General features: G+C 37.0%; 3 protein-coding genes across 8 annotated transcripts in view; 1 reads left to right on the top strand and 2 right to left on the bottom strand.

The window, feature by feature from the left end:
• Nucleotides 1-21,834, top strand: part of CASK (calcium/calmodulin dependent serine protein kinase) — a 185,224-nt gene that overhangs the window by 84,092 nt on the left and 79,298 nt on the right. For all 6 annotated transcript variants that reach the window (XM_058800525.1, XM_058800521.1, XM_058800524.1 and 3 more), the window contains exons 4-6: nt 1,242-1,319; nt 2,649-2,721; nt 20,643-20,745. In XM_058800525.1, the coding sequence (XP_058656508.1) occupies nt 1,242-1,319; nt 2,649-2,721; nt 20,643-20,745 (254 nt within the window). The remainder of the gene's footprint in view (nt 1-1,241; nt 1,320-2,648; nt 2,722-20,642; nt 20,746-21,834) is intronic.
• GPR82 (G protein-coupled receptor 82) lies at nt 8,037-9,077 on the bottom strand. Its single transcript, XM_058800531.1, has one exon. The coding sequence runs from the start codon at nt 9,075-9,077 to the stop codon at nt 8,037-8,039; it is 1,041 nt and encodes a 346-aa protein (XP_058656514.1).
• On the bottom strand, nt 15,696-18,910 carry GPR34 (G protein-coupled receptor 34). The gene is made up of 2 exons (XM_058800530.1): nt 18,881-18,910; nt 15,696-17,143 (listed from the first exon to the last, which is right to left on the bottom strand). The coding sequence occupies exon 2, from the start codon at nt 17,119-17,121 to the stop codon at nt 15,976-15,978; it is 1,146 nt and encodes a 381-aa protein (XP_058656513.1). The 5' UTR covers nt 17,122-17,143; nt 18,881-18,910; the 3' UTR covers nt 15,696-15,975.

Here is a 21,834-nt window from a genome sequence, read left to right as displayed (position 1 = left end):
ATGCTGATAATAAACACCTTGTGTAATAGAAAAATTAATGTAAAAACATCACACTCCTCCCTCCCTGTCTCAGAAACTATTGATGCTCTAAAAAGCTTGACTACCTCTGGATCTTTAATTTCACTGACTTGTTATAAAGTACAGATAATTCGTCTTCTAAAGGGTTCTGCTGCTTCATGAGAATGACATCTCCTTATTTTTGGTAACTGATCATACATTTTATATATTCTACATTTGAGAGAGGGTTGAGAGGTTGACATGAGGGATTTTTTCAAATGAGCCAGTAAATTCCAGGTCCCTGCCCCATGGCTCCTTTATTCTTTGTGGAGAGTAAAAAGAAAAGGTGTGAAGCTGAAGATGTCGTGTTACATTCAATATTTTTGCAAGTGCCTTATTAAACACGAGTTATGTGATTTTTATTGTTCTGTTAACTCGTGGCTCTCTTCTTGCCCCATCAGGCTGAGAACATTTCTAGATAAAAATCTTAGGTCCCTTTCAGGAGAGAGAAAAGAAGGGCAGCACCACGCTGCTTTCATTTTAGAGAAATGGCAGCCTAATTTCAGACTAAGGTCTGTGAATTTGTCTCCATCCAAAGTGTAGTGCTGCTCATTGTGGGAAGTTTGGTGATCAGAAAAATGAGGAAGAAGAGGAAAAAGGTATCAACTTTCAGAGCTGGTGATACAGTATGTGGGCTGTCAGTGTTCTCAGGTGTTTGTGAGCTGTAAAATCTCATCTTGGCTGCTTAATTATCCAGAGGAGAATGCCAACTGGCAAGACTCTACTGTATTTCTAGAGTATTTTTTAAAGTCTTAATTTAAAATTCAAATTGAGTAATATTTTTTTATTACTACAGTTGTTAGTATAGAGTTGCACTTGGAATGCTTATAAGAACACAACCTAATATCAGGAGCTAATTGTTAAATTGCAGTGTCCTTTTTGCAGAGCATTGACTTTTCTTGCACACCTTGTTCAATGAGCAGTTTAAACAATTAAGTAAATGTTTGGTATTGGTAATGCTTTTAGAGAACTGTTACATGACTTGAGGGACATAAAATGGTTAACCTGTGGCAAGCCATTTTCTATTAGATTACCCATTAAATGCTGTTTTAATGAGTAATGCACTGTACTTGTATCTAGAGTATAAGATTTATGTAAGGGAAATAAATACATTTTTTAAAGCATTTTTATGTAATTGATTGTAGTTACCAGTTTTAAGCATTTTTGCCTCTTTTTACCTGCAGTATGGATGGAGCAGACCTGTGTTTTGAAATTGTGAAGAGAGCAGATGCTGGATTTGTCTACAGTGAAGCTGTAGCCAGGTATTTATTATAATTTTAATTAATCCCTCAGGATAAATAGAAAAGAATGGAATATTGTGTTGTACAATCTGTTAGCTAAAACTTGAAAATTGTACTATAAATAATCCTGTTTCCACACTCTAGATGTTTATTGCAATAATTAGCACAATCAAAGTAGAATTTTGGAGCATTTTGCCATTTACTAGTTACAGATTTGGATGAGATAACTGAGTAAAACTCTATTTCACATCTGATATATAATTGGCTGTGTTTGCCTTTATGGATCTCTCATGTGATGGCATTAAGTGACTTGCCTAACAGGGTGAGAATTTTACTGGTGGAGTTGGTTTGGTTTTTTCTTTCTAGATGGAGTTGATTTGGGTTTTTTCTTTCTAATGTATCACTGTATTTATAGTCACCTCACCTTTTCACTTATGAGATTAACTAAGATGAAAGACTCTATAAAATTTCAAAAGGGTAATGAAATCCACTGTCCTGATGGCCTGATAGTTGAGCTCAAAGCCCACAGCATTCTTTGTTTACTTTTCTCAACACTGTGGATTTTTTAGCATGCTAGGAGCCAGGTTGGAGGAGACATCAATGTCTGTGTTTGAGGCTCCTGCTCAGGCTCAGCACAGCATTTGTATTGTGCTGCTCAGGCTTTGTCCAGTGGGGTCTAGAATCCCTCCAAGGAGGGAGATTCCACAGCCTCCCTGAGCAGCTTGATCCAGTGCATTGTGATGTTCCTGTGGGCAAAAACATTGCCCTTAACCAGCTGGAGCCCCCAGAGAACAAGGATTGGCTCCCTGAGCCACAGTGATGCTCTGAAGCAGCCCAGGGTGCTGCTGCACGTGTTGGCCCTGCTGTGGTCTCTTTGGGCATCCTTTGGACACAGTGGAGAACAGGGATCCTCTCCAGTCTGCACCAAGCAAGCCAAGACCTTGGTGCAGTCCTTTTCCAGATAAATTAGGCACTGATACTCACTTTTTTCTTTCTTTTCTCCTTTGTGTTTTGTTACAAAAAAAAAAAAAGGGAGGGTCCCTGACTTCCTTGTCATATCAAGCAGAATTATTGAACATTTGGAACCTTTAAAAAAACCTGGAAAACACAGATTTTTCTTTTCTAATTTACCTCATCTTCAATCAGAATAATTCTCAAGCTTTTGATTGTATTATTCACTACTATAAACCTAAACTCCGTTCTAAACTGCATTCTCCATTCATCTCTGTGTATTTGAGATTAAATTGGTTGATTTGTTTTATACAGTTAGACTCTTAATACTTAGATGGTTAAATGTGTATAGTAATTTTTCCTGCAGGTTTGTCATGCATAATGTGTTTGTTTTTTCAGTCATTACATGAGACAGATACTGGAAGCTCTACGTTACTGTCATGATAATAATATAATTCACAGAGATGTGAAGGTAAGGGGGCTTAATTACTTTTTTTTTCCTTCACCACCATAATGCAAAGTGCTGAATTTCAATTTCTATAATTTAGAGAGGGGAGAGGAGCTGTAGAAAAGGAATCTCTATTTGCTGAGTGTGTTTTTACTCTTACTGTGTCATGTAAGATTGAAGCCCACCCTAATTCCATCAATATAGAACATTTAGGAGGTCTGTATTCGCAAATTGTACATGCATTTGATTACAACATGCTTTGAAAGTCAGTTTAATTTCTAGTTTTTGAATATGCATAGGGAATCTGCTTGCATTTTCTTCTTGTTAGGAAAATGTGTATATAAATTAATTGCATAAATTCAACTGGAATTGGTAGTTTATTGGCATCAATTTGACAGCATAATGACAGCCCTCATTCACACTGAGATTTCATAGAGATGCACAGGCTTCAATGCTACAATATTAGTAATATTATCTGCTTCTTGGAGACAGTCCAATAAACATTTATTATTATGAAAACTTCTTTAATAAAAATAAATTTGGGAGGATAAATGCCGTGTTTAAGACCAGTGTGTGTGCATACTGCTTTTAATCTGGTAAATTTTGTGCTGTTTCTATGGATATTTATGGAAGTAGTTTATCCTAAAGTACTTCATTGTAAGTAGCTGGGAGTTTTAACCCAAGTGGGCTTGACTCTCTTCAATTTGAATATGCATATTCTTTGTTAATGTCATTGCCTAAAGTAGTTATTCCCACTTCTCCAAGAGTTTGGTTTCATCCAAAGTGAGTCAAGCACTGTAGGAAGTAAGAAAAATACTGGCAAGCTCTGATGGTGAAGTTTGAGAAGTGACTCTTGGATTTTAGTGAACAGAGAAGATGGAGGGAGGGTAAACTGTGCCTCAAACTCCTGCAGGTGACCTGTGAGGGGAGGGAGTAGAGACACTGAACTGGTGGTTTTTATGAGAAGTCATTTGGTCTTCTGTACCCAGACATTGCAGACCATTCACAACCTCTTACTCCTTTCCTTTTAAAATCAAGAAGATTATTAAGAGGCTTTCTTTTGAAGTTTTTTTGTTTTAATAGTCATTTCTTAAGACAGAGTCTAAAAATCAGAATTTTTGAATGCCAGCTCTTAATTGCTGGTAGAATGTCTCATCCTGTTGTGTGTTGAGGGTTCTAGGTACTTTTAATTGCTTGGTTTTAGTACCTCATGAATTTCAGAATTAACTTAATCTTTATGTTGCTGTGTGTTTGTGAAAGCTCCACTTGCTTTTCTTGAAAAAAAAAAAAACAAGTGTTAGCTTCAAGGGCCTTTGAGGGAGGCCTTTTTGCTGAGGGTAAAGTTGGGATTTATTTTAGTGCCTATCTTGTCTCTTAGAACCTCAGACTCACAGGATTGTTTTTTTAAAATACCATCCTTAGAAATTAACCTGTTCAAATTACATGGGTTAGGAAAAAAATGTCTGAGGTATCGGTGTAAAGCTGTTTAAACCAGCAGTGTTTTGTTTTGGCAAAAGCAGTGCAGAGCTGTGGGGCTTGGGAGTTGAACACATTAAAGTGCAGTATCCAGGCTCTAGATGTCACTGTAGATGTTGTTTTGAAAGGAAATAGACTAAATGACCACTTTAGAAATTACCTGAATGGGTGAAAGTGAAAGTGCTTTGATAAAATCTGTAAGGCTGATATAGGCTACATTTTTCTCCCTTTTAGATGTTCTGTGAATGTTATTTTGAAACGTAAAATGCTTGGTCATTTTTTGCTGCACAGGAAGATCAGCGCCTTCTAGTCCACGTAAGGTTCAGGTGTCTTTCAGCTGTTTTTGTGCTCCCTTAGCTCCTGGCTGATTAGGAAGTTAGACAGTTTATAGCATACAAAATAAAATTTGCTGTTGTCTGCTGCCAGAAACATCACCTGACTTTTCCAAGTCACCCCAGCCTGGGACGAACTCGCTGTGCCCAACATTCACCTCTGATGTCAGAATGAAAATGTGAAAGCTTTCACAGGACGGCCTGCAGTTGTCCTAATTGCTCTGTGAGACCAGATATTTCTTGAGCCTGTGTATATCATTTGGGCCCCTTCAGCATTGCTTAAAGGCTTTATAATCAGTGACAATTACAAATCTACTTCACCCTCAGTGAACGTGATCCTGCAGTGCTTGGAAGCTGGATCACATGGTAAGGAAAACAGAAGGTGCAGGAAGGTAGAAAACTCAAGACAGTTGTGCATCAGAAATGTGAATGTCAAGAATTTTTTCCCTTACCACAGCATTTGTTCCTGTTCTTTCACCCTACTGACAGAGGACTCAGCAATTCCTTTTCTTCTGTCATAACCTTGCTGTGTCAGGAATACCCAGAAGGTGACTGTTGAAAATAGCAGCATTGAAAGGAAGTCTTTTCCATTACCAAATGTTATTACAGAGCAGCTTGTGTACAGAGAAATCTTTTATGTCAGAAAGCAGCAAAAAGGAAAGGGAGGGATATGGCTCTGAAGTGAGATTCTTGTGTTTTCCTGTAAAACTCCTGCTGCAATTTGAGTACCATTTGTTACTGGCTTTTTTTTGCAATAACTTTAACAGAATGGTTTTTATCAGTAAAACATCAAGAGGTTTTGCAATCCTTTCTGAGCCTTTATTGTTATGTAGAATTTTCCATAGTTGCAAAATTGTTGCTATAAAAATACCTTTTAGTATAACTGAGGGATATAAGAGTGAGAGTATATAAGGTGTAAGAGTAATTTAATCACATCAAGAGCTTTAGTTGCTGAAGTTTCATCCTTACCTCATTCCAAGTGCTCCAGCTTTGTTCCATGATTTCCACATACCTGTATATGTTACTGATTAGCAAATTAGTGTGCAACGGGGGTCAGGGTAAGCCTGTCAGCAAAATGCAGACGTCCAAAATTTTAATTATGGCTTTATCTGGGTAGGTATTACTGCTTGTTCCTACATGTGATCATCTAAATAGAAAAACCTGCTAATGCAAAAATGCACATATTCTACCTTCTATGTCATTAAGATTCAGTTCAATATTTCTGTGACTGGGAGTCAAAACCAGGGAGTTTTTCCAGGGAATAGGACCAAATATTATGCTCTGTACTGTGTGTCACATACACATCTGAGCTGGTGCAGGTGACCTGAGACTTGACCTGTGGATAGATTTGCATACTGATTTTTGCATTTCACAGAACTTAACCCATGATATGAATTCTGAGAGCACACTCAGTTACCACTTCTGTCTTTCATTGCCTGAACTGCTTCTAGCTTAGCATTTCAGATTTTGCTGGTAGAGTTCAACTCCTACACTTCTGCTTTTAGGCATTTCTAAAAAATGAGTAAAAGTAGTATATATATGTTTGTGTGTGTTTATGTAACTGTATATTTGGATATTTAAAAAATTACCAGGATAGAATCTTTTCTTTATCTTTTTCCATGTTTGAATACCCAGAACAAGAAATCTGTTGCATGTTACTTTCCTTCCAGTCTTTTCACTTTGAAACTTCTTTTATGCTTTCTGGGGACATACAGTAATAATTGGTGTTTTTTCTGTATTTTCTAGAGCTTACTAGATCCTTGAGATCCAGTAGCGACTTCTTGGTGAGGATTTTGTTGCATATTAAGTTGTTAAAAAGTGATTAAGGCTGCAAAACCCCCTTTTTCAGAGGTGCAATTGAGTGGCCACATTTTTTTCTGAGATACACTTCCTCATTCAATGTACAAGAGACTCCAAAAACAAAACTTTCAGTATCATTTCTCAGTGTTTCTTCAGGCAATGCTCTTTTCCCCTGTTTATTTTCACTCTTGTGCCCCTACTTCCTATCTCAAGGTCTCTGTGCTTGTTTTGTCCAGCCCTTTTCCTGTTGACCTGTTAGTATGTTCAGAAGCAGTTTGGCTGAGAAAAGTGTATTTATTCTGCTTGGCCTACCTGGAGTTGAACATTTAAAAATTTCATGGTCAATAAGTTTATATGTTTCAGTCATTTGCTCACACACTCAGAAAATTCGTGTCTTCTGATTGATGAGCTGGCTTCCCATGCAGCACATTTGAGTGACTTAACCAAAAATTTGACAGGCTCTTGTGGTCTCTAAACTGCTTTGCAAACCAGGTGCTGTGCCTGTTTGCCTTATGATTTTGTGTTCACTGCAATAGAAATGAGTTATTTTATTGTTTTTATTAAACAATTCACATGTCACCTGCTAACTTCTGGTTTTGGCACTAGCATGTCCAAGCAATGAAAGAAATTTTCCACATGAGCTCTTTTTTGCTGTAGTGTTTTCTAACTCTCCTCATCCTTCATGCCTTTAAGTTTTGGGGGATTTTCCTCCATGAAGTCTTCTGTCAAATGCTAGATCAGTGCAGGACTCAATTTTTAGTTTCTCAAATTGCCTATACTGCACAAAAGGTTTTCCACTATTTGAAACAAGAAAAACTTTGATGCAGTTAAGAACTTCAAAGGACATCATCTCAGGCAGATTACATAGGAAAATAATCAGGCATATATATAATTTTTTGTGCTATGTAGAAGTGTTGGAATGAGATCTTGCTTAGAGTCTGTCACAAAGTTGTATTCGATTAGTAGTTCCTAAAATTTTCTTGCCTTTTTTATAAGCACTGGGGAACAAGTGGTTGTGGCTAGAAAAGTTTAGGCAGCCTATGCTGCCCTCAAAAACTGTGTTAAGAGAAACAAGACCAGGCAGGCATTTTGCTGAGATAATTCAGGTACATTCCCTCTAAATTGTACTTCAGGAAGGACAGAATTGGTGGGGTTTGGGTTTAGGTTTGTGCAGATCAGAAGAGCACTTTGGTAGTGAACAGCTCTGCTCACCCAGAATGCAGCTGATGATCTAAAACCAGTCCTGCCAGCAGCACTTTGTCATCTGGAAAGCTTTGACTGCTCAGTTCTGCCTTGCTGTGGTTATTTGGCTGTTGGATGTGTAGCACAGTTGTGATTCACCCATCCCAAGGAAAGTGTCTGTGCTTTGTTCAACCTTCTTGGAAAGGAAACCTGTGTCCAAAACTTTTGCTGATAACAAGAGAGAGTGGGGTCCTCAACTCCAGCCTAGTTTTTGCCTTCTTCCTTGACTTTTTAGGTAAAAGGAAGTGTCCATAGGTCAAATGTAAAACATCTTTTGTATTACATGGATTAATGGGTATTACACTGTTCATTCTACAAACTTGGATTCATTTGAATGTACACATAGGATTTATTATGGCCAATGTTGATGCAGCAAGCAAGATGATTTGAAAAGGAAATGCAGTATGTTACCATTTTATTTAAATATTTGCCATTTTATATCAAAGCTTGCCTAAAGGTTTAAATTAGTTAATTATTATTTATAGTCTTTTAGAATCTTTCCATATTCCTTCCCATTTCAGTGAAAATGTCATCATTACGTTTCTGATCCTCTGGTGTGGATTTTGTAAACAGGGCATAAAAACTTTTCTTAAATGTTTTATCTAACAGAAGGGTTATAAGTGGATCTAAACTGCTTTTAGTAGCAGCAAGACAAGTAAGGACATTTTTAATTTCTACTAGATAATTTAATCTTGGACAGTCATTATCTGTAAGAAATCCATAGAAAATTGGCCTGAAAATATGATATGGAAGAAAACAGGCAGTTAATATCATCTGGATGACAAGAATGTTTCTTTTCACTGTTCTGTAAATGAGATGTCTTTCTCCAATGCAGGTGTTTTTTTGTATTCTGCTCAGATGTCTGGTAAGAGAATAGTATGACCACAAAACAGTCATAAAAGCCAGAAAGAAACACACAGTGGCAAGATAAGCTGCAATCATTGCAGGACGTTCACCAGCTTCTACCTTGATGTTGTAGCACGTGGGGAACTCTCCTGAAACCCTCTCCAGGACGTTGTAGGTGATGGCTGTGACTGTAATGCACAGCACAATCAGCCAGATAACAGCACACAAATATTTAGCGAACTTTGGCCGCCGGAACTCGTGCAGGAGGCGCCCGTGGAGGGTTCCTGGCAGAGCTGGGGAGTGTTGTGGGCCACAGTTCTTCTTCAGGGTGGCATACTGGCTGAGGGCAGTGGAGCACAGGATGGTGATGGTCACGTACATGCTGACGTGCATCACCAGCGTCCCCAGGTGATGGGCGATCCTGCACGCCACCGACTCGTAGGGCCAGCGGTGCCCCTCGGCAAAGTAGGCGGCCAGGAAGGGCATGGTGCTGCAAACCAGCAGATTTGCAGCCACCAGGTTGGCCAGGTAAATGTACTGAGTCCTTCTGGTGGGCACTTTACGTAAAAATATTGAGGCACTCAGAATGTTCCCAAAGATTCCAGCGGGAAACAGGCAGGAGTAGAGGATGGGGAGAGCTACGGTGGTAGCTGGCGATGGCTGAAGACATGATGAGTTGTTCATTTATGGCAGGATTCCTTGAGTGGTCAGAGCTGAAACACAATTTAAAAAGTAATATTTCTATAATGTGCATCTAACATCTCTTCTTTGCTCTTTATCTGAGCTCTTTCTGTCTCCCTGACTTTTCATGCTGTTACCTTAAGTTTGCATGAGGTTACAGTTTGGGCATTCTCTTCCACTGAAGTTTTCATGAAGAAAAATTAAACCCCAAAACTTTTATGTGCATAGAATCTAATAAAATAAATTAGGAAGCTGAAGGTTCAAGCTAGGAGCTGGCAATAACTTCTATGATCTTGGTTTATTTCTCAGTCTTCTGGAACGTCTGTAACCTAATTTGGAAATCACTTACAGACCATTTAAAATTAAATGAGCAAATTAAGTGCAAAGAATTACTTTAATTCCAGAAATGCAGAAGAGTATCTGTACCTCCATTTAACTATAAATTAATCTGTATACTGCAAGAATCTCACTATATATATTTATTCTGTGCTCATTTCTGTATGTGGTGTTACTTTATCACAGCTCTAATGTTAGATGTACATTTAGCAACTCAGTCTATATTTTTTCATATATACAGTGATTATTGAAAACTGCAGTACATTAATTTCTTCCAAGTTCATTTTTCAGTCTTTTCTCAATTTCCAAACTGAAAATAAGAAATGAAAGTTCAGTGCAATGACTGTGTGTAAAAAATGACATTTCAGCTTACAACCCTGTAGTGGAGAGTTTTTACTGTTGTATGCATAGATATACATACATATTGTAGTGGAGTGTATCCTAGTTAGTTTTTTTCCCCATATCAAATCATATTAAAAAAAAAAACAGATTTTGAACTTAGAGACTAATAATAATTTTTTTAAAACAGCTGTAAACAAATGAACTCAGATGCTAAAGAGGGTTTGGTGTAGCAATTGTAAAAAGCCCAGACACCAAGTGGAAAAACTATGCTTTTGGCAGTGTTTGACAAACTTGCAAATTAAACTAACTTTTATAGCTCTTGCATTTTAATGTACACCAAGTTCTATATGTATTGTTGAACCAAAATGTATTAAATTATTTTATTATAATGAGTTGAATTCACAGAGTAATTGTTAATTTGCTTATTTAGAAGTAAAGAAGTAAATTTTGAATGAATTAATGAATTTTGAATGAATGAATGAATTTACTTATTTTAGAAGTCTAATGAAAATTTTTGTAATTGACCGAATTTCATGAGGTAAAACAAAGCAGTAATTTTAAGCTTACCTATACAAGTTGCAGGCACCTTCTTTGCTGAGAGGAAATATTTCTGTCTGGTATCTGTTTATTCTCCACTACTGCAGTGAAAGTGATGGCACTGGAACCTGGAGAGTGCAGTTAAAAATTTCTCTCTGACATAACTGGGTTTTCAGAGTGCACGCTTTCCTTTTACAATGTCAGGAGGCAGGTAGGCATTTAAAGTTCAGAAAATATGATGTCTGTACTAAAAAGGCTTTGAAATTAAGTCAGGATCAGCTCCATTAGGGAAAAAAAAAGTTGGAGATAGCCTGGAAGAGCAGCTGTGACAGTCCTTTAGGTGCAGCACAGAAAAAACACCTCACAATCCTTTGTGTAGCGCTTTCCCCTTTTGGGGGTGGAGGAGTTCTCTTTAGGACTGCCCTTTTTTTTCCTTCACGCTGCTCTTTTATGCATGAAAACTTGTCCTTTCAGTCATATTTAACAGGTTTTCAGCTCCACAAGCTGTCTGTTCCCAAAGGCCACGTGCAGTGTGCAGTGTCCACGTCTGTCCTCTCATGAGTGACCGCATGGACACATCTCTTCTGTCTGGTCAGGTGGTGGATTGTGGGGAAACAATTTACACCTGATACATCCAAGGGTTCTGGCAGGGAAAATGGACTCAATGGACTGTCCAAGAAATGCAGTGTTTCACACAAAGCATCCAGAGGTGTACACAGGACAGTTTCTTCCTCCACAGCATAGGTATGATCACAGGGCAAACTCTGGTCACCTCTGCAGAAGTTGAGACTTTTGGGCTTTCTGATACATCTGTGGTGTAAGATAACCTCTACATAAGTTCCTTTATGAGAACAGAAGTTTGGTAGGGTTCTTGTTTTGCCAGTTTGGCTTTATGTTTAAGCATAAATTCGCCTCATGATCTGTTATCATTGTTCAGTCTCATTATTACTATTTTTTTTTCTAATATAATGGACTGGCTTCTTACTCTGAATTCATAGCTGAACTCATTTACAATTACATTTATTTGCTGTGGAGTATTAGTAATTAGGCTGTAAAGCTGTAATTAGTTTGCATGTGCTTTAATTCTTGTTAGATTTAATTATACCTAATTTTCCACTTCTGAATGTATATTATATTAAAAATCATTCTAACAGAGAGAGTCTTCTATTTATTACATGCTTAATACTTTCTTAAATGGTATTAGAAGAACTTGTTGCTGTGGCATTCCACTGAGGTTTAGATACAAGAATGCATATTTTGAAAAGTTGCTGAGAGTGGTGTGAACAATTCCAGTTAGCAGGTTTTTTTTTTAATTGCTAGTATTATTTGGTTGGTTATTGACTGTTGCCTGTAGTATTTATAATTTAATGATAATAATTCATGCTGTAAGAAGACATAACTGCTGCATTTTTTTTCTGAATTACTGTATGATAATAGATTATTGTAGTGAACTAGAGTCTATCAGACTTTATTTTGGAATGGATTATTGAGAGCAATAGCAAAGTAATGAAGTATTATAAGTTTTTTTAAAATTCCAGGAATACAGTTGCAGTTGGTTCTAAGCTGTAGCAAGCACCTTCCTTATTCTTTTAGTGGACTATTTCCTTTCACCTAACTTACAAATAGTGTGCTTTATCTAAATGTGTTTGAAGATACTCAAATGGAACACATGCATTTTTATGCCATTCACTCTTAAGTTCTTCATAATTATTTTTATGTGTATTACTCACCTCAATGATTTAAATTTTCTCTATTCTTGAACCATGATTACTCTTAGTGTATACATGTTCTAGATTTTATATTGCCAATAGGCAGCAGATGTTGCATTTCATCATATGCAGACAGCTTGTTTTCTGGCCCTAAAAATACAAAAGCCAGGAAATTCCCAGTGGTGGAATTCCTCAACTTGAGCAAGGCTTTGACACTGTCTCTCACAGCCTTGTGTGCTGTCAGAGCATCAGACTAAATCTTCCATGTGTGAACCTCCCAGTTCTGGGAATAATAGGATTCTCACTTGTTTTTCAGTGGTATAAGTTGCACTCCTCTTTTATAATATGTTTGTCTCTTCTCAGAAACAGTTTGCTAGTAAAAACCATAATTGCATTTAATTTCAGTGCAAAAATGAAAGTTGTTGTGGTTTAACGCTGGTAGGTGGGTGAGCCCTCACAGCTGCCCACCCAGTCCCCCTCAGTGGGACGGGAAGAATCAAAAGGGTAAAAACCTAGCTTATTATTTTTGCCTCTTCCCCTTCTTGTTCTTATGGCTGCTGTGCTGCAGAACAGACCCTCCCCCTTCTGGTCTTCCTCCTACTTCGTCTGAAACACTGATCAAATCTGCCAGTGTCTACCAAAGTAGATGGTTGTGGTTTATCCCAGAAAGCTCCTAAATCCCACACATTCACTTACTTCCTCTCCAGTGGGCTGGAAGGCAGAACCAGTAGGGCAAAAGTGGAAATTCATGGTTTATGAGAAAGAGTTTAGTAAGCTTAAAGAAAAAAAAAAACAAAACCAAGTGATAGAAAGCAACCCCACCTGACCAGTGCCCAGTGAGTTCCTAAAAATAGCAACACAGCCAGGCTTCCTTCTTGGCTTCTATTGCTGGGCATGGCACCATGTGCTCTGGGATATCCCTGGGGCCAGCTGTCCCTGCTGTGTCCCCTCCATGTCCTTGTGCACCCCCAGCCTGTCTCTGCTGAGCTGTTCTTAGGGACAGTCAAGTCCTGCTTGTTGTGCAAGGGCTGCTTAGCAATGGCTGAAGCATCCCTGGCTGTCAACACTTCTGTTCACAAGTTCAAACCACAGCCAAAACCAGCACTACACTGGTACATGTTGGTACATCAGCTGAAATTCATGTGTTTATAGATCTGAGGAAAATGAGGTTCATGCAGTTATATAGGGATGTGTGTTGAGTTAGCCCTTAAATACAGAAAGCAAAATAAATAGAATTACCTTCATGTTAAAATTCTTCTGGAGACTCAGGTAATCAGGAAGCACTGGGAAGAGGAGAAGTAAGACACACTGTTTGAGTGACTGATTCTGTGGTCATTTGACACGTCACAATGTGGCTTTCAGCAGGTTTCCCAAGATGTTTCAGGACTGTTTGTTATTCAGTAATATTTTCTTGTAAGGCCTGGTGTGTTACCCTTTAAATTTGGGAAAACTGTTTGCAGAAAAAAATATGTAAGGATTAATTTTTTTCTTTAAAGAGTAAATATACCTACTTTTGTTTCTTGGTCAGTCGTGACTGCTTCCTACATGACAGTGCTGTCTAGTTTCAGATCCCATTCTGAGCCAGTTGATACATCTGGCATCTTACATCTTCAAGCACTGATTTATAGAGTTGTAGAAATCCAAAAGTATTTTCTGATTGTTTTTTGTAGTTGTCTCTTTGTTGTGACTGCTGCTCCCTTAGTGCTGCACTTTGCCAAGATCAAGTGGTCGTTCCTGTTCCCCTCTTCTGTGCCATATCTGCCCTTAGATTTTCTTATAGACCTGTTCCTTCTCAGATTTTCACTTCTGAAAATGTAATGGAGTTTGGATTATCAGTATCAAAACCCTGTACTACTACTTGATCTTCTGAAGAGATCTGAGTTTATTTTGGCAATACTGCTGTGTCCGTGAATTACAAACCTTGTGAATGAAAATTCTGGTCTAACACTTCATTCAAAAGAATTTTAGAAATCACATTTTGTTCAAGCTGCTGTTGTTCATGTCTGTCCTCTCCTGAATTCCCTAGCCCACACCCTCACCCCAACCTGCTGTTCAGTATCATCAACCAACTGCTCACAGAATGAGTATAGAAAAGAAAGAAGGATGAGATAACATATAAATCTTGTGAAATTATGGTTTATAAACTCCACTAGATGTACCAGAATTGATGTCATTATGTAGAACGACAGTATTGCATAATAAAATTGCATTGGACAAATACAAAACAAGAGAAGCTTTAATAGAATAGGATGGCAAAATGATAGATAAAAGATCCTGAAATGCAATTTCTGTGAGAATCAGTCAGAAATTACTGTACAAACACCTCTGTTGTATGCTGCAATATTTAAGAAAAAGTCAGTTACCATCATATTTTTATGAAATTACACATTTTTAGGAATCTTTCTTTTGAAGATAAGGAAACCCTCTAATTTTTTATTAAAAAAAAAAAAAAGGGCAGAACAAAACAAAACAATTACTGGCTAGTCATTGTAATTTCTTTGACATGTTTATATCCAGTTCCATCAAATCTGAATGATATGAATTTACATCAAAATTAAACCAAGTTTATATCTAGCTGAGGTGAAGCCTTATGTTTACTTTGTTCAATCAGAGTGTTATGAGTATCCTCTGTAAAATCAGAATATTCTATGAAATTAGTAAAAACCCACACATTTTGGCACAGATTTGGCATTAACAGTCACATGATGCATTAAAAAAGTTACTGGTAGTCATATTAAAACCAACTTGTTTACACCTACTTATTTGAGCAGTATTGTTTGTGTGTGTAAAGACAATAAATCCTTATTTCACAGAGCTTTATGTCTGGCCTCTATATCTTTCACCTTTCTGGTCTGTTATCCCAGACATTTAATTTATTCATGGTTGTGCTGCCTTAGTCATCTTGGTGCCAGACATTCCCCACCTTCAGCTCTCTGGTTTTTGAGAAATGTTACAGTTTGAAATTTGTTTGTGCCTAAATACATAAAGCTGTTTAGTATCTAAAAACGTAGCTGTAGCTATGAAAGGTTGTCATTACATTGCTGTTTACATGGCATCAGCAATTATCAAAATTATTTTAATCACATGGAAAGAAAAGTCTCCTGCCAGGGAAGAAGCATGCAGCTGGAATGTGTGGCTTTGGAAATGTAGGAGTTGACCAGTGCCTGAGCCTGGCTGATATTTTTACTCTACTCTGTGAGTTGATGTTCCTTGCTGAACTACTTTGTGCAGTCATCAAATTGGTCGCATTGAAGGAAATCTTAGGAAATACCCACATCATCTCTCCTTCATTTATTTAGAATTTTCCGAAGGCGTTGCTTGCTTTTCCTCAGGTGTTTGACCTTGACACTCATTAAAATGTTGGAAATGCAAGTGTCTTAGTAGGATTGAATATTTTAAATTTGCTGCTTAATAAAACTAAGAGTGTCTTCTGTACTTAAAACTGAATTGATGTTGTATTCTTCACCTCATTTTTAAGATACATGTTACTAAATTCTCAAATATTTTCTTTTAAAATGCATTTATAAATGTAGCAAAAATACTGATCTCTTGGAAACCTATTAAAACAGAAAAAATATAAAATACATAAAATCTGTAATGGTATCTAAATCTTTCAAATAGGACAGAATTTACTTTTTGCAAAATTCATCTATTATTTACACACACAAGTTACTAATATTAATGTATATATACAAGTTTACTTTTACAGGTTCAAACCCCTTTGTGGAAATGTCCCTAAAGAGTTAGTGTTCTAGTTTAATCCAACATAAAAAAGTCTGAGAACTTCCTAATTTGTTTTCTTGGATAAACAAGAGCGAAAAAATTCTTCTGAAAAGTAACTTCTCATTTTCACAAGCCAGAAGTACGACTTCTCATTTTTCTTAACAGGAGGAAAGAGGCAGAATTAGTAACTCTAGAGTAGAGGATTTTGTGATCTGAAATCGGTGACCTGGAGTGACAGAGATCCATTTAAACATTCAAATCACAGACTTCTTCCTTGAGTAGCTGGAGTGAGGAGTGGTGCTAGATAATCGCTCTTGAGCGTATTGGCCAAGTTTTATGTCTGAAGTGCTCTCCAGGTTTAGGCTTTTCTCTCCATGAAGTTTTCTGCAAATCAGTTGGAATACAGTCTTACGGACACTTCTGGACATTAGGAAATACATGACTGGGTCTAGGCAGCTGTTAAATGATGAAAATATGAGCATCACCTCATTGCACGTGTGAATGATCTGCATCCAGTAACAGGATGGGGATTGTAACTGTGATGTGATGTAGACAACCCTGAACATGTGATAAGGCACAAAACAGATGGTGAAAATTATGAGAACAATGAAGGAATTTCTTGCTGTCTTGGTGTATTTTCCTGCATTGGGAAAATTTGCCCTTCTCCTCGAAATTTTCAGAAGGTTCTTGGCAATTTTAACATACGAAAGTATCAAAAGGAAAAAAACAATCCAAAAAATGAGCACAGTGATATAATTTAAAATTGCTTCTGTCTTCTCTGCATTCTGTTTGCTTCGGTAATGAAAGCACTTGGTAGAGTTGCTGTCCTCAGTCTTAAAGAAAGATGGAGCAACCACCACTATAAATCCTGCCAGTGCAATGGCCCACACCGTGCAGCAGATCTGCACGCTCCGGGTGGTGGTGAGCATCCTTGGACGCCTCACAGACTTCGTTATTTTTATATAACGATCCAGACTAATTAGTCCCAGCAGTACTATGCTAATGTACATGTTCATGTAGAACAGAGTTCCCACAACCTTGCAAAAAGCCCTCCCGAACATCCAGCGGTTGGTGGCATGATAGAGGATCCGGAAGGGAAGGCAGAAGATGAGCAGGAGGTCTGCAACAGCCACGTTTAGCAAGTAAACTTGGATAGAATTCCTCTTCTGATGAATGCCCAGGAAAGCAAAAAGGGCTACAATATTTCCAACCAATCCAACAACAAAAATAATGGAGTAAAAAACTATCAAAGCAAGTGACAGTGAGTTGTTGTCATCCAAGGAACAGCTGGCATGATTGTGACTTTCGGAGACATTTATGGTCAGGTTGGTTTGGTTACTCCAGAATTCTTCCTTGTGTGGACCAATGGTTGGTAAAGCAGCTGAAGTTGCATCCATCATTTGAAAACGGGTTTTAGCTGTTCTGCAAAAAGACAAAGAGATATTTTAAGAATTAAATCTCCATTCAAGTATGTTTGCTTTATAGCCTACAGTCTAATGTGATATAAAAATAAAAGGGAGTAGCTAAAAGGAATAAATGCACCAAGTATTGGTGTAGCTGAATAGAAGGCGTTTCTTCATAAAATAATATGTCTAGGTAATCTGCAGGCAAGAAAGAACAGATATGTAGAGTACTCACAGATAAATATTTCTGTAATTACAGTATTATTACTGTTTTGTGTTGTTTTAAAAGTCAACTATTACAAAAATTTTCCTGCAACTATTACAACTATTTTCCTGCAGACTTAAGCATTTTCTTTATAAGAGTAAATAAGTTTTTTAAATTCACTTCTTGGGACCAGGATTTCTAGCACAGAAAAAAATTTATCTAAGGTGCAGGGACAGGTAAACATAGCTGAGTATTATCAGTGTTGACACAAAGTATATTAAAGGAAGTCTAAACTCATCTGTGTTAATTTTAAATAATTCACATCTCTCACATGCAACTCACTGGTTCTCAATTAAAAAAGCATTCTTTAATTAATAATATTTATTTGGCTATGTGCTGTGTTATAAGTAACCCTGTGAGACAGTTTGTTGCAGTGGCTTGTCTTTAATAATCTGTACCTTCACATAAATGTAAGACAAATCAGTATTACACAAATAAACTACTATTAGCTGGAAATCACAAGAATGCAGTAACAGGTTGTTTACAAACCTTTCTTGTTTTCATGTTTTTCTTTGCTTTCATTGGATAGTTTTTATTTCACTAAGCTTATTGCTGACCAGGAAGGTACAATGTGAAAGATAAAACTCAGCCTTGACCAACAAAGGAAAACCAGAAGTGTGTGGTTTGCAGAGCCATCACATGAAGGTGTTTAGAGAGATGTTTACTGATAAATAATGATAAAACTTCAGCCTTCGACTTGTTTGTCATAGCAACAAGAAATGCCATACAAATGTTTATTTAGAATATTTTAGTTTTACAGAGGAAAGAGGTTTTTTCCTGTAATCTCACAAAATTTTCAGAAGTGGTTTTAGCACTCTGCACTTAGTTTTCTGGCAACTGTTACAGAAAAAAAAAAAAACCAAAAAACCATATACATACTGCTGTATATGTAATTTTAAAATAAATTTTATGCTAGCTCTGTGTCTAGGCCATGCAATTTGCATGCTAGGTCTTGAAAAATGCAAATTTACATTTAATTCTGTGGTGCAGCCACAGCAGTGAACATGGCAACACTTTGGGCAAAATTCTAAGAAGACCTAATGTACTTACAGAATCTGAATTCATGAGAGGAGAGTCTAAAATATTTTAACATCCTGTGTTGTCTGACTCTACAATTACATTAAACTGGTAGGGTACATTAGCAGTTTCCAAACCAGCTGTTCTCATACTTGCCACTTGATATTGTCAGGGCAAGTAATTTCAAGAGATTGATTTCAAACTGCAATGTTTTCAAATATATCTTGAAACCCATCTACTGCAATGACTTCATGTTTAAATTGCTTTTCTGTGAAAATGTTTGATATGGGGACTTGTATAAGGAAGTTTAGATCAATTAGGGAGAAACTTGGGTTACGCTGCGAATGGATTGGGAACAAACTTTTCACTCTCGTAAGTTGTGTCACCTCTAAGCAAGCAGACGTGCTTAAACCTAGATATTAAGAGAATTGCAATGAAGAGAACTATAGCTTAAGTATAAAAGAATTCACTTACCATTTATGTGCTAAGAAGTTCTGCTGGTTCTCAAAAGCACTGGTGAAGACGGGGAGGAGAAACGTGCAGGTCCTTTTATTAGAAAGCTGCAGCAGCAGCTTCTCTGTGAAAGTGGCGAGCTCCAGCTGACTCGTACAATTGGCAACAGGGGGAAGTTTTAACTGGTGTTGCAACTGGTTTGCTTTGTTTTTTTAAAGACATTTTTATCTAGGTCTACCCAGTTTATTTGTGTTCTGCTGAGAGAGGTTCTGTAATCAATTTTTCTCAGTTTTGCTCTGATTTGGAGATCGGAAGTTTTTTTCTCATAGGTTTTGTTTCTGGTGAGCCGTGCCAGTGGTTTTTTGGGTGATGATGATGTTGGTACTATCTGTCATCTCTTTAATACTTCGTGGAAGTAGTGTCACTTTTTTCCAGTATAGGGTAAAGATAAGTCAGCACCACAGGGTAATGGTACATTTTGTAAATGTTTATATAGTTCTCCCATCTACCTTTCTCCTTGCATGGGATTAGAATTTTAGAATTCTTTCTCACTCCAAATGACAATGACAAGAGGATGTGAAAGTGCCCAAAGTGTGCATCTGAACCATTTCACTAAGGCAGAAGTGAAATACAGTATGCAGCAATAATACCACCTGCTAATACTCTTCCAAGTGGTGCACAGGAATTGAAAATTACATTTATAAATTGGAAATTTAGGAGTGGATTCTAGAAGACCTAATATGACTAGGCCTAAATTAAATTAAAATCTCAAGAACATTGTTTTGAAGGTCTTTGTTCTCATATAATTTAAACTTTTACAAAAACACGTGGGTAGTTAGAGATGATGACTTCAGAGGTAGTCAGAAGGAACTTCTGGTAGGTCCTGTGCACTTTTTTGAGTTCTTAGTTTTGCAATTTAAGCAGTAATGTATTCTCAGGAAGTAGTATACAAATTTGAGGTTCTTCATTTTAAGTAATATGGTATTGAAAAGAGAGGCTTTGAGTAAATGCAGGAAGTTCTGCATTAAATGCAATTGTTTGGGTATGTGTGTTTAATACCAAATTGTGTTCTAATAGATTTTGTCTGTACGTTCCTTCCTCCTGCAGCAATCAGTACCCATCTGAATTGTTGTATAATTCTATTTCACTTATATATTTATTATATAATTATAATTCATTCAGTTATTTCATTTTTATATATTACACCTCACTGTTATTTGTGGAAAATCAAAGATATAGATGGCTATGGCTGGAATCCACTTTAGGCACCTGAAGAATATCCCTCACTGGAATATTCCAGGGGTGTTCCTTTTCTTTCCTGCACTTAAGAAGTGCTGAGTGAATCCTGTGATTAAGGCTCAAAACAGAGTTTTATGTTCTCTGTGGAAAACATAAGACCCCACAAAACATATCATAGGCAGGATATTTCAGCTGGGGAATTGAAACAGTGTAAGGGTTAATAGGATGGAAGACAAAAATGAAAAGTAATACCAGGTAAGAAATTATACACATGAATTTTTTATCTTCATTTAATCATGATTTCACTTTGTGTTCCTTGCTAGTTCTGATAAGTTCTGAAAGGATTTTGCTGTGCCTGGGGCAATAGAAGGGAAGCCAATGTAGAAAGAGGAGTCCATGCAGAAAAGAAGATTATGGAAATTGAGACATTATTTTTAAAAAACAAAATCTAACCTCTGCTCTCAGCTTTATGAAAATAAGTGCTAAATTGCAGATTGTTTTTCTCAAACAGTGTAATAATTTGTCTGGATTTTTGTCTTTTCAGCCACACTGTGTACTGCTTGCCTCAAAAGAGAATTCAGCCCCAGTAAAGCTTGGTGGCTTTGGGGTAGCAATTCAGTTAGGAGAGTCTGGGCTAGTTGCTGGAGGTAAGAAATTTTCCTTCTAAGTTATTTAGTATTGTGCATGTTGTACTGCAGAGTTCTGTTCTTCTGACACAGCCTGGCCTGCAAAACAAGAGCTCAAAAATAATATTTCACTACAGACTAAGTTAACATGGTAAATGCACACAGCCAAGCTAAATTGGTAGTGGAATGTAATGTGCATTCAAACATTAAATCCCTGTAAATGTTACTCAACAGGAGCTCATGCTGGTTTGATAAAAATAAAACTAATAATACCCAAAGAATTTTCCACTTTAATACAAGCTTTGGCTTAATTCTGCCATGCTTGGTAAAGCAAAGAAAATAAAAATGCAGTCATTGAAGCACTTGAGTAAGGACTTACTGCAGCATCCTCAGTGCTGCCCTGTTGGATAGGCAGTTCCTGTCAGAATGCTGTGCTGGTTAATAGCAAAATCTTACTGGTTTTCACATGTGGTTCTTTTCTGTGTTTTAAAATTTCATTGTAATTATTGCATAAGATATCAATATCTTGATACGTATGTATATTTTTTGACCGTGTTTTGTTTTCTGTGGATTTTATTTCCTCTAGCTGCCTTCCATATTGTTCCAGACAATAGGGTTATGCTTTAATCAGCCTGCACAGATGAAGACCCAATCAATTTTCTGATGCTTTCATTGCCAGAGTAGGAGACCACAACAAAACACTTTTTTAGTTTTACTATTTTTTTCTTCTGAATTAATAACTTTCTTCAGTACCATGCATCTTCAAAATCTCAGATTTCCTAATTTAATCACTTAACATCCTGTGTCAATTTGAGTTTTGTACATTTTTTTAAATAAAAAGAAAATCAAATATAAACATATCAACAGCTTCCATTTCCTTCCAGATATTGCTGATACCCTAGAAATATCCAAGTATCTTATTAACTAGAGACATATTTTCCAAGAAAATACCCATTCAGTTAAGCTGTAATAAAAAAGTCATTGCTTTCTTTACTTTTCTTGTGTTACTCAAATTATCTGTACCTCAGTCACTGCTTTTTTTTAGTGGCAGTTTCTACACTTTTGTTTCTAATTATCTCATTTTTCTTCTTTGTGTTCTGCTGAGCAACT

The sequence above is a fragment of the Ammospiza caudacuta genome, chromosome 2 (genome assembly GCF_027887145.1).
Source record: "Ammospiza caudacuta isolate bAmmCau1 chromosome 2, bAmmCau1.pri, whole genome shotgun sequence".
In the NCBI taxonomy this organism is placed as follows: Eukaryota; Metazoa; Chordata; class Aves; order Passeriformes; family Passerellidae; genus Ammospiza; species Ammospiza caudacuta.
This window is presented reverse-complemented; position numbering and strand designations above follow the sequence as displayed.

What these genes read in the sequence shown, in the direction of transcription:
- GPR82 (XM_058800531.1), bottom strand. Translation starts at nt 9,077, where the DNA reads ATGAACAACTCATCATGTCTTCAGCCATCGCCAGCTACCACCGTAGCT.
- GPR34 (XM_058800530.1), bottom strand. Translation starts at nt 17,121, where the DNA reads ATGATGGATGCAACTTCAGCTGCTTTACCAACCATTGGTCCACACAAG.